Below are 12965 nucleotides of genomic sequence, written 5' to 3' on the forward strand. Positions count from 1 at the left end.
CTAAGTTTCGGCTAGTCCACCTCACCAGCCCCGACCACTCTATCAGCCTTTGACGTTGAACTCTCCTTCTCAAGGTTTTTGCTCTTCACCCGAGCTCTTAGGGTCGCTGCAGAAACTCCAGGATATTTTCCACCTACCACAAGAAAAATCAAACGGTTATAAGTAATTTTCACTTTTTTAAATGCTTTCCAGGAAAACAGCTCACCTAAGTAATCCACTACAGCTTGCCTATTTTCATCCCACTGCAATAACTCAAACACCAACAACAAGTTCTTCCGATTTATTTCTTCTACCAAATATTCGATAATACACTGATTCCTGGGACATATTGATTCAGGCCCCAGAATACTCTGAGGTTCCGAACACCACCACAAAGGAAATTTCTCCCCCAGCAACTCGTCCATATAAAAAAGGGTCACCCTCCACATTCCTAATCTTTAGATACATCTCTTTAAAGTTTTTGAATGATGACTTGTAAAGCTTAAATACAGCAAACCCTGATGAACTGTTCAAATTCACCCAACCCCCCTTCCAAACACCTTTTGCCTGGAACAGTGAGAAAAACAACTCCACTGTAGGCGCCTCCTCCAAAAATTCTATCAGAATCTCAAACTCACGAAGGAATGCCCAACCATTAGGATGGAGTTGTGAAGGTGCACAGTTTAGTTGTTTCAGCACCTGACACTCGAAATCGCTAAATGGAAGCTTCACTCCCAACTCCTCTAACACACTACTGTACATATAAAAGAACTCAAAACCTTCCCCCCTGTGGAACACCCGATCATTAACAGCACAAGGAAGCAACTCCAATCGCAACCTACACCCACCCCTCACTACTTTACTGATGTCTATCTCCTTCACGGCACATTCGTCCAAAAATAGCAAATGCTTCCTGACATCCTCATTCACCCAATCATGCGACCAGTCAATTTTTTCCTTCTTCTCTTTCTCAAACCCCATTATCAAACAAATAACAGAAAAAAGGGAAAGAAAAACAAGCCAGAAAAAAGAGAAGAAAAATAGAGGTCACAGATGACATAAATAAAACAAGATAATACCTCTCTTGCTCATGTTTTGCTTCAAATTTCTCTGATAAAGCTCAAATAACCTTATGCCAAAATACCCAACCTTTTCAACTCCAAGGTTAAATTCAAAACCCCAAAACTGCTTCCCAATACTTCCAAACGTCACTTCAACTGCCCCAAGAGAAATGATGTGCATTGGGAAGACACACGTCATTAATAAGTATACGCACCAGTTTCTCTCTCTTATTAATATTACTTTATTAACTGTTTAACAAAGCATCTTGAACTGGGGGCTCTAACATCACGTCAAATGCCGAGTTAGGCACCAACTCATCGACCGACTTGTTCATTTAAAATCTCAACCTGCTTCATTAAACACAATTTCCAGGCCAAGCTTCGGGGATATGATCCGACCATTACTAGGCCGATGTCATAACTCGGCATCAAACATCATAACTCGGCATTATGGACCATAACTCGGCAAAAAGCGTTACATTCAGCTCAACGGACTGCCTTCTAAAAGTGAAATGTCCGACCTAACATTACCACCCACTAAATTCTAATAACTGCTATTCAATACTGATGGTAGAAAAATCGTCGGTAAAGAATTTCACAAAAATAATCGCGTTGCAAGTATAGTTCTAAACCGACAATTAAACCTCAATAAAATTTAATTTGTTTGTCACTTAAGCAAACCCAATAAAAATCAACCGAAGTATTTAAACCTCGGGTCGTCTCTCAAGGAATTGCAGGAAAGTGTACTTATAATTGGTTATGAGGAAGTATCTTTTTGGGTTTTTTAAATGTTGAACAAGGAATTTAAATGACATGGAAATAAACTAACAATTAAGAAAAGTCTTAGCAAGGATTGACAATTGGAATTCCTATCCACCATTATCATAGTCACTTGTAATGGTAATTACCTTTTACTATCACTTAGTTAACCTCTAACAATTGAAGGTAAGTCAAGTGAGAAAATCAACTTGAATTCACAAGTCCTAATAAAAAACTAGAGTTAGTGAAGTTCAAGCCAACTAGCTAGTTTCAATCACCAACCAACAAGAGACTTTGATGATTCAAGAGTCTCCAATTAATCAATTCAAGATAAGAATATAAAAATCTAACTTAAAACCCTCCCAAGTATTTTATCAAACACTTGGAAGGCACAACATAAAAAAACATAGAAAACTAGCAAAGAATATTAAATTCAAACAACCAATTACAAACATTAATAATAACAAACGAAGAAATGAGCAATAAACATGGAATACCACAAATTGCATTAAAAAAGGAAATCAAATCTAACATGAGAATTCATAAACTAAATTGGCAACATAAAGTAATCAACAAAGGAAATAAATAAACTAGAATGCTAGAACAATTAAAAGTGGAAGAGAAACTAAATTGAAAATAAGATAGAATTCAGAATTTGAAAAGGAATAAAACTAAGAACCCTAAAACCTAAAGAGAGGAGAGAGCTTTTCTCTTTAGAAAACTACATCTAAAACCTCATGTGTGAATAATGAGATGTGTCCAATTGATTCCTTCACTCTGCAGTCTCTAATCAGTGTTTTTGGGCTTGAAACTGGGGCAAAAACAGCCCAAAAATTGTCCCCAGCGTTTTCTGATACATGCAGCACATGGCTCTGTCACGCGTACGCGTCGCCCACACGTACGCATCGCCCACACGTACGCGTCGCTGAACTTTCGCAAGGTCACGCGTACGGGTGATCCACGCGTGCACGTTGCCTAACTACATGGAAACTATGGCAAATTGCATATCATTTTGAAGTCCCGGATGTTAGCTTTCCAAAGCAACTAGAACCGACTCATTCAAACCTCTGTAGCTCAAGTTATGATCGATTTAGTACGAAGAGGTCAGGCTTGACAACTTAGCAATTCCTTCAATTTCTTGTATTCCTTCCACTTTTGCATGCTTCCTTTCCATCCTCTAAGCCATTCATGCCTTGTAAATCCTGAAAACACTTAACAAACATATCACGGCATCGAATGGTAATAAGAGGGGATTAAAATTAGCAAATTTAAGATAAAAGAAGCATGTTTTCAATTATGGTACAAAATTAGAAAGGAAAATGTAAAACATGCGAATTCTATGAATAAGTGTGAGAATAGTGGATAAAAATCTACTAAATTAAGCACAAGATAAACCCTAAAAATGGGGTTTATCAAATACCACGACCAACAAAAGTATAATCAACCTACTTTTCTTCACATATAAAGGTATGGCATTCTACTCCAAGGATATACATTGAATTCTCAATACTAACTTAAACTTCAGAGCGCATTTGCAGGTGCACTCTCCCCCTTTTTTGTTCGTACTCTGCACGATTGGACATCTCCCTCCAGATATCCATACAGAAATAAATACAATGTAAATTAATAAATACACTGTACATTATATATTTTGATCATTAAAATAATTAAATTATTTATTTAAAAAAATTGCCCTAAGAAAAAGGTAGTAACTAAGGACAAAATTAATTTATAAAATCCGATTCCGTCATTCCGAACCTCGCCTTATATACGGAAGTGTACATTTCGTCATTTCCTAATCTTTCTTTGTTTTTCTCTCTGTAATTTTTATCCAATTTAATGTTAAAATTCAATTAAAAAAAAAAAACATTATAATTTGAAGGCGTTGTATTAGTAAATACTAAGGACAAACTTCACTAATAAATTAAATCCAAACCTCGTCTTATTATATTCGGAGATATCAACGTTAAAAAAACACACACATATATATATAAATTAAATTATTGTGTACTCTTAAAAACATAATCATAGGGTTAATAATTAAAGATAAAATATAAGTTAAATTGATCATTCCGTTAGTTGAATGATGATGTGATAGGTTAATGCGACGTATCATAAGACGATTAGTTGACGTATCAAATTAGTGACATCCGACATGCCACGTATCATTTAACATGTTATAAATTTATTTATAATTAACATATTAAATGACACAAAACCTATCACTAATTTAACACGTTAGCTAACACGTCAGGTAATCGTTCTATAGACAAATTTAAGTATTAACTCGGTAACCATAGTGTCTCCGAGAAAAACTTTACCAAGTCTTCATCTTCATATTTTCGGATTTTCCAATTTCTCCTCTTTTCAATCTTATCTCCTCTTTCTGTAGAAAGACCCTTCAACCTAGGTAAGACCCGATTCATCAAAATTCATATCGCTCAATTTCATCGTCACCATTTTCTGTTCCTATTAGAGGTTTATCACTTCTCTCTACTCTCTTACTAGCTATCTCATGTAGCCGCTTTTTTCTTTTTCTTTTTCTGGTCATGTAATCAAGTCATGAAGCCCTAGTGAAAATGAAAATTTCATGTGCACTTTACTTGGATTAATTAATCGATGATGAGAAGTTTCAACGTTTTAGGCTTCTAAGCTTAGACTTACCACATTTTCTTTTCATTTTCATTGATCATTCCGTGGACTCAACAGTAATTTGAAAAGATCTAATTTGTTTTTAACTTGGCTGTTCGATCTCAGATTTTATTGGTTTTACTGTTTTCTTTACCGCAAGGATGGATGGATTGTAATCTCATTCACGCGAAAATTCAAAGGATTCTTAGATATAGAAATACAAGTAGTCAAGGCTGTCAATATGAGTAATGATGAATTATGATTTTTTTTATAAATCTGTTTAGTGGTATTTACTAAGATCTCTACATTACTTTATGATTCTTTTGCAGAGATTTTGTTCAAAAATGGCGGAAGAGAAGTCAACCATTGCAAAAGATGTCACTGAAGTAAGTCAAATGTTAAACCGCACCTTGCTATCTGTCTCAATAATCAAAACATTTTAGCTTGAAATCTATATGATTGGGAAATGTTGCTAGTTATTTATTTGTTTATTATCACAGTTAATTGGGAAGACTCCGTTGGTGTATCTCAACCATGTTGTCGATGGGTGTGTCGCCCAAATCGCTGCTAAGCTGGAAATGATGGAGCCCTGCTCCAGTGTCAAAGATAGGTATATAGAAATCTTCTTTCTTATATCTGAAAGTGTTGGGCTGCAAATGTATGGTTTTTTAGTCCTTTTATGTTGTTTTGTTGAGGTGACTTAACTTTTAATTTTATAGTGATCTTTGTGTTGTTGAGATTACCGAGCTGTTAATTTTGTAGTCTTTTGTGTTGTTGAGATTGCTTAGTTCAATTTTTGAGGTTCTAATAGGTGATATATTCTAATTGGCATCAAGGAACTTATTGTTGTCCATATATTGTTAATGTTTAAGTTTTTCCTTTGCAGGATAGGATATAGCATGATTGCAGATGCTGAGGAGAAGGGACTAATTCATCCGGGTGAAGTAAGTTTTGGTTTTGACCTTCTTTCCTGCTCTGATATTTCAATTCATTTATCACCGACACTTCATATCGCATAAAAACTTCGTTCTACCCTTTGTTTAGGCTTTATTATATGTAGATGGTAGATTTTATGTAATTCTTTCTGAAATTGATATTTTGTTGCTCTCCAGTTTTAAAATGTTGAAATTGGAGTTTTTCAGTAAATACTCAGTGAATTGATATCAATTTATCAATACACTGCTGCCGTTCAACCATCCTTAGCAATTCGTACTTGGGAAGTTTTTGTTTTGATGTTGGATGAATAAAAGAAGAATTAACAGGCTTGAAATTGTTTTTTGTATTGTAGAGTATCCTCATTGAGCCTACCAGTGGAAATACTGGCATTGGTTTGGCATTCATGGCTGCTGCCAAGGGTTATAAACTTATTATAACCATGCCAGCTTCAATGAGCCTTGAAAGAAGAACCATTCTTCGAGCTTTTGGAGCCGAGTTGGTTCTCACAGATCCAGCAAAAGGTATGAAAGGAGCTGTTTCAAAGGCCGAAGAGATATTAGCAAAGACCCCAAATGCTTATATTCTTCAGCAGTTTGAAAATCCTGCTAACCCAAAGGTAATAATTCTGTCCTTGTATTGTATTCTGAGAATCAATTGGTTGAAGAGAATTAACTAACTAGCTCTCTTCATCCTCTTCAAAGATCCACTATGAAACCACTGGACCAGAGATCTGGAAGGGGTCTGGTGGTAAAGTTGATGCTCTTGTTTCTGGGATTGGGACTGGAGGTACAGTAACGGGTGCTGGGAAATATCTGAAAGAGCAGAACCCTAATATTAAGGTTAGGCTTTTAATTTTCATTCATATTATCAGTTTTATTTTTCTAGTCTATCCGTTGTTTGACTTACACCTATTCTCTTGTTTTTAGCTCTATGGTATCGAACCAGTTGAAAGTCCAGTATTGTCTGGAGGGAAACCTGGTAAGAGTCTTAACTCTTCTGAATTTCATTTTATGCCATTGGTCTCTGTTTCCCAAATAAACATATAGGTGTTTTGACAGTTCTTTGGAGAGTATCGTTGGTCACAGTCTGTATAGAGGGATACATCTTATTGTTGAGTTCTTGTTCATATACTTTGCTTCTCTTATTTTACACTTTAGAAGCATTTTAAACACTTGTAAACTCATGAGCTCATGTATAGCTCAGCATGTGCGCTCCTCTCGTATAAAATAAAAAGAAAATGTTGTACTACTTCCATTTTTTTCTTTGTTGATAAAAAAAATATCATTAAGACCGAGAGAAGAGATGAAACAAGATAGAGGACAAGATTATTAACCTTTTAGTCTACATTCATCTGTATGGTTGTATTGAAACTTATCAAATGCCTTTTCTAGTTATCATTCCCCTGACAAATGCATTGTTTGTGTACAAGGTCCTCATAAGATCCAAGGAATTGGTGCTGGCTTCATCCCTGGTGTTTTGGATGTCAATTTACTTGATGAAGTTATCCAAGTAAGGCATCTATTTTTTAATTTAAATTTAAATAATGTGTGTTTAGTTTGTGTGTGTGTTTGTGTTTTTATGTGTAATAATCTGATGCAACTTTTCCTTGGGAAGACCAGAAGGACCTTAAATCATTGCATAGACAGGGCCAGGAGTTCTGATAATTTGACCTAGCAATGTGATGTGAGAGTCCTGTATACTTTTTTTTTTCACTCGGATTGATGGTGACACATAATATTATTTGTTTTTGTAGATTTCTAGTGAAGAAGCTATTGAAACTGCGAAACTTCTAGCGTTGAAAGAGGGTCTGTTGGTAAGTTCCCCTGAAAGATATTTCAAAGGGGATCCTCCCCCAAATTTGTTTAGATGCTTAGCCTTTTCTACTTGCATGATTTAGAGGGAATATTTTTTAATGTTATTCTGTGTTTTTGATGAACATGAATTGCAGGTGGGGATATCATCTGGTGCTGCTGCAGCTGCTGCAATTAGGATTGCAAAGAGGCCTGAAAATGCTGGAAAACTCATTGTTGTAAGTTTGCACTCGTTCTGTTCATCTTGTATTAAAATGCAGTTATTATAGCTGTCTTTTTAATTGGTTTTCTTGAATCAACCTCCTGGTTTCCTCATTATATTGAATAAGGATTATTAAATATGCCATATTCGAGAACTAACACACTCATCGGGTGCCTGAATAGGTGGTCTTCCCAAGCTTTGGTGAGCGTTATCTTTCGTCTGTGCTCTTTGAATCCGTGAAGCGAGAAACAGAGAACATGGTCTTCGAGCCCTGAACTTCTTAGAAAATTGTGCTTAAATCTGAAGTAGGAGGCTTTGTCAGAGCTTTTCAAGTTGAAGCTTTTGGTTGGCTTTTGATATGCCTTTGCCATATTTATCTGGAACATGATTAGCTCTCCTATTCCTTGTAAATTGACTTCAATTGAATAATGCCGTCTCAGGTGGTGCTTTTGAGATGTTTGAACTCATTCATAAAAGGCAGTGTTACCTCACGGAATTTATCTGTTAACCATCCATATTTATGTTTTGTAGGGGGTTCTTCATAATCTTTAACAAAATGGTTTCAAAAACTAAAATCAGAAAATGCCATTATTTCTTGTATGAATCTCTGTAAATGAGCCTCATCACCATAGACAACTGCGACGGTATCAAATAAGTGTATTTTAGGGATGGCAACGGCATGGGGTGGGGGTGGAGATGTCTCCCCATTTCCCATCTTTGCCCCCAGATTTGTTATTAGTCCCTGTCTTTGACCTTTGTCGTGGGGGAATATTGCCTCCCATTCCTATTTGCTATGGATCCATTTTCCATTTCTCCAATGGTTCTAACTAATTAATTTTTATAAGAATAGAGCTGTAAGTTTTCATCATATACAAAAACGGGAAGATTTTATACAAAAATGCTAAATGGCAGATAGTGACTTCTTTCGAGCCGACACGGTTTTGGGAGGGGGGAGGGGGGTGACGGCGACATTGAGCATAGAGCAGTGGACGAGGGAGTGGCTGTAGAAAAGTTGGATGGAGTACAGATAGCACTAGAGATCTTTGAATTGAAGAATGGTTATACAAATGAGGATTAGTAATTTAGAGTCTCTCTATATGGCATGTGAAATGCTAAAAAACATACATGAGAAATAAACTATTAAGGACAATTAAGTAAATTTATAAATTTTGAGGATTAATAGGGAGCGGGGATCTCCGCACTTGTCCCGGTAGAATTTTACTTCCCATTCCTGTTTCTGCAGAAAAATTTTTTTACGGTTGGATCCCCATTCGAAGCAGTTTTCGTAGGAATCCTTGCGCCTCATGAAATTTTGTCATCCCCATTTTAAATAAATAAAACGGAACATTGAAAAATGAAAGCATTTCAATATAAAATTGACAAACTTATGTATTTAGAGGGAAAAAAATTGAAAAGTAAAGAAAAAAAATTTGAAAAGTAAAGATATTGATAAAATGATAACATGGTAGATTGATTATTATTGACTATAATTTTTATTGTGTATGAGTTTACAATTTTAATTCAATTGTGATTAAATTTTTAGAATGTGTTTCATGGGTTGATTAGTTTGGACTTTTATGGTGTGAGACTGAAAGTAAGGTCGGAGCCTTCTAGAGGTGAGAATAAGAGCATATGCAAAATTTTCTATCTTTTGATAGTTTAGTTCTGCCCCTTATAGGGCCTTGCTAACAAAGCATATGAGTTTCTGTCCATTCTCATCTTCTTGGACCAGGGCTAAGGCTATAGCTTAGCTTGCAACTGCCAAGTAGAGGATGAGCTCTTCTCCAGCAACAGGTCGGGTCAATATCGAAGGTTGGCCCATAAATGCTTTAAAATTCTGAAAGGCATGCTCATTCCTAGGTCTATTCAAATTGGTTTCCTTTTTTGATTATTGAGTATAAAGGTAGAGACTTCAATGTTGATCCTGATAAGAATCTAGACAATGCTGCCAACTTTCCATTTAGTTGTTGGACCTTTTTGAGACAAGTCGGGCTTTTCATCTCTAATATTGCTACGCATTTGTCTGGGTTAACCTCTATACCTCTTTGAGTGAGCATGAAGTCTAAGAATTTTTTGGCCTCCAATATGAAGGTGCATTTTCAAGGGTTCAATCTCATTTCATGCTTTCTTATTGTGGACAATATCTCAGAGAGGTCGGACAAAAGAGTGAAGTCGTCCTTGCTTTTGAGGAGCATGTCATTCACATATACTTCCATGAGCTTTCCTAGGTGGGAGCAAAACACCTTATTCATCAGTCATTGGTATGTGGCTCCAGCGTTCTTTAATCCAAAAGACATTACTACATAAAAATAGTTATCCTTGGGAATGATGAAAGAAGCCTTTTCCTGGTCTGGTTTATACATTGGGATTTGATGGTACTCCGAGTACGCATCCATAAAGGACAGATACCGATATCTTGAAGCCGAGTCAACCAGGGCATTGATGCTCAAGAGAGGGCATGGATCCTTAGGACAGGATTTGTTGAGGTCAGTGTAATCAACACACATCCTCCATTTTTCATTTTACTTTTTTTACCAAAACTACATTAGCTAGCCATATAGGATATTTTAGCTCTTTTATGAATCCGACTTCTAATAAGGCCTGCACCTGTTTTTCCACAACTTGAGTTCTTTCGGGACCGAGCTTCCGCTGCCTTTGTTGAATAGGTCGGTGATGAGCGGATAATTTATACGCTTTTTGGCATCATTTTCATATAGTTTTCATTATGTTTTGTTTAAGTTTTATTATATTTTCATAGGTTTTAGTGCAAAATTAATATTTTTGGATTCTACTTTGATTTTGTGTGTTTTATAGTGATTTCAGGTATTTTCTGGCTGAAATTGAGGAGTTTTGGCAAAGTCTGATTCAGAGACAGAGAAAGGACTGCAGATGCTGTCAGGATCTGACCTCCATGCACTCGAAGGAGCATTTCTAGAGCTACAGAAGTCCAAATCGCGCACTCGAAACGGATATGGAAAGCTAACATCCAGGGCTTTCTAGAAATATATAATAATCCATACTTTGCTTTGAAAATGAAGGCCCAAACTGGCGTTCATGGCCAGCTACCAGCCCCATTCTTGGCGTCCAGTGCCCAAAGGGGAGTAGCTGGCGTCCAACGCCCATTCAGGAGTCCAAAGCTGGCGTTGGACGCCCAAAAGGGAGCATTAGCTCATGGATTCCCTCAAGCTCAGCCCAAACACTCACCAAGTAGGCCCGAAAAGTGGATTTTCTCACTACAAGACTAGTCTATCTTATTTTCTGTAATCCTTAGTTAGCAGATTAGTATATATAGGAGGAGATCACCCTTGTTTAAGAACTTTTGATCTTCTTATTTCCCCACTTTACACGTTTTTCATTGTTTTTTTGTACAGTATGAGTCACTAGCCTCATAAGGTTAAGGTTAGGAGCTCTGCTGATTCTTATGGATTAATAATATCACTATTCTATTTCAATTTATGCTTGCTTCTATTCTAAGATGTATCTTCGTTCTTCATCCTAATGAATTAGGAGTGTAACTTGACCGTCATCCCTATTCACATGGTTCTTGCGAGTCCTTGACGGGATAGTACTGAACCACAAGCTTGATTATACATTTCTTAGACGGCTAATCCACGGCTTTCTTGGGGACTTTTTGAGACATCAGTTCAGCCGAGGTGCGGGGTGATTAGGGCCTTTGTGGTATAGGCTAGAACTAAGACATAACATTCTCTGATCCAGAAGATTCGACCTTGCCTGTGGCGCTTTGAGTAGGATCACCAAGGAAATGGACTGCAGGAGCTTTACCCCGTTTAGATTGGATGACCGCTGACCGGAGTTTGATCTGAAGCAGAGGAGATTAGTGACAGCTGACCTGGCATTAATCATATACAGCCTACCATGGAATGAATCAATCAGAAGTTGGAGTAGATGGTGAGAAAAGTTGATCTAGAAGGAAGAAGCATCTCCGAAGCCTCAACCATTCTCACACCATTGATTTCACACCTATCTAGTAACACTTTGTTTATTTATCTGTCTTATGCGTTTTCTCATGACAACTATATTTTCTATCTGCCTGACTAAGATCTGCAAGGTATCCAGTGCTTGCTCAAACCAACAATCTCTGTGGGATCGACCCTCACTCACCTGAGGTATTACTTGGACGACCCGGTGCACTTGCCAGTCTATCTGTGTGACCTGAAATCACTCACAAAATATATCACGGCATTGAATGACATAAAAGTGGAATTAAAATCACTAATTTAAGCACAAAAATGCATGTTTTCACATTTAGGTTCAATTTAGGGATCAAACACAAAAGTATGCTATTTTTAGGTTAAGTGTGAGTTTATGTGATGAAATCCATCTAATTCAAGCAAAAATTATCGTCAAATATGGACTCATCACCGTGCGAAACTTGTGGAGTCAATTTCGTGCACTAGTCGGGAGCCCGAATATACGGCGAGCTTGTGAGACATGAGGTTGGGGTCTATACCAGGCATATAAAAAACTTTCCAGGTGAAGAGGTCAGAGTTCCTTTGTAAGAGATCAACGAGCTGTGCCTTTAGACCTTCCTCCAAGTTGGCCTTTATACTCGCTCTCTTTTTAGCACAATCCTCGATTTGCACCTTTTCTATATTTTCTTCAGGTTGGGGACGTAGTTCTTCTCAAGTTCGGACACCGCCGAACTCAATAGTGTTGACTTCTTTACCACCTGTACTACCTCTTAAATTGAGGCTTTCATTGTAATACTTTCTTGCTAACTTCTGATCTCCCTTTATGGTGGTGATTTCTTCTGTAGTTGGAAACTTCATTCATAAGTGAAGTGTAGAGACAACTGCTGCTAGTCAGTTTAAAGTAGCCCGACTTATTAAGGCATTGTAAGTAGACATGATGTCGACCACGATGTAGTCGACACTTAACGTTCTTGACCTTGTGCCTTTTCCAAAGGTGGTATATAGCGAGATGAATCCAAGATGTTAGATTGGCGTGTCCCTCAGCCCGAAAAGGTTATCTGGATATGCTTTCAGATCCTTTTTCTCTAGTCTGAGCTTGTCAAAAGTGGGCTTAAACAGTATGTCTGCCGAACTCCTTTGGTCACCAAAGTTCTATGGAGACTTGCATTGGCAATGATCACTGTTATAACTACTGGGTCATCATAGCCAGGTGTCATGCCTTGTGTATCCTCTTTGGTGAAAGAAATTGTAGGTAAATTGGGAATTCTGTTGTTTTTCTCGACTTGATATACTTCTTTAAGATTCATTTTACGTGAGGATTTTGGGATTCCTCCTCCTGCAAACCCTTCATTTATCATATGTGTGTGCCTCTCAGGAGTTTGCGGGGGACGATCTTGCCATCCTCCGTCTTGATAATCTCTTTTCCTCTTTCTTTGATTGTTCGATCTTTTGGCCAAGTACCTTTGTACCATATCTTCCATGGACAACTTTTCTATGACATTCTTTAAGTCATAACAATGTCCATAGAGCTTATGGTATTCGCAATATTTTGTCCGACTTCAACCCTTTTTATGCTTAATGGGCCAAGGAGGTGAAAATTTTTTGGTGTGACATATCTCCCTATAAACATCTATGAGGAAAACTCGGAGTGGGG

At 37.2% G+C, this 12965-nt stretch overlaps 1 protein-coding gene across 3 annotated transcripts; it reads left to right on the forward strand.

Annotated features, from left to right (window-relative positions):
• On the forward strand, positions 4052 to 7896 carry LOC107618016 (cysteine synthase). 3 transcript variants are annotated; one of them, XM_016319939.2, is made up of 12 exons: positions 4092 to 4209; positions 4591 to 4675; positions 4760 to 4816; positions 4931 to 5040; positions 5317 to 5374; positions 5719 to 5982; positions 6068 to 6205; positions 6293 to 6344; positions 6796 to 6875; positions 7120 to 7179; positions 7315 to 7395; positions 7562 to 7896. In XM_016319939.2, the coding sequence occupies exons 3-12, from the start codon at positions 4775 to 4777 to the stop codon at positions 7652 to 7654; spliced, it is 978 nt and encodes a 325-aa protein (XP_016175425.1). In that variant the 5' UTR covers positions 4092 to 4209; positions 4591 to 4675; positions 4760 to 4774; the 3' UTR covers positions 7655 to 7896. The 3 variants fall into 3 exon arrangements, with proteins under 3 accessions (XP_016175423.1, XP_016175425.1, XP_016175424.1); XM_016319937.2 differs by lacking the exon at positions 4591 to 4675 and having other exon boundaries at positions 4052 to 4209; XM_016319938.2 differs by lacking the exon at positions 4591 to 4675 and having other exon boundaries at positions 4102 to 4277.

This window comes from Arachis ipaensis, chromosome B09 (genome assembly GCF_000816755.2).
Source record: "Arachis ipaensis cultivar K30076 chromosome B09, Araip1.1, whole genome shotgun sequence".
Taxonomy (NCBI): Eukaryota; Viridiplantae; Streptophyta; class Magnoliopsida; order Fabales; family Fabaceae; genus Arachis; species Arachis ipaensis.

Coding starts and splice junctions, on each gene's coding strand:
- LOC107618016 (XM_016319937.2), top strand. CDS start 4,775: ATGGCGGAAGAGAAGTCAACCATTGCAAAAGATGTCACTGAA. Junction 4,817..4,930: donor TTGCAAAAGATGTCACTGAA/GTAAGTCAAATG, acceptor TTATTATCACAG/TTAATTGGGAAGACTCCGTT. Junction 5,041..5,316: donor TGCTCCAGTGTCAAAGATAG/GTATATAGAAAT, acceptor TTTCCTTTGCAG/GATAGGATATAGCATGATTG.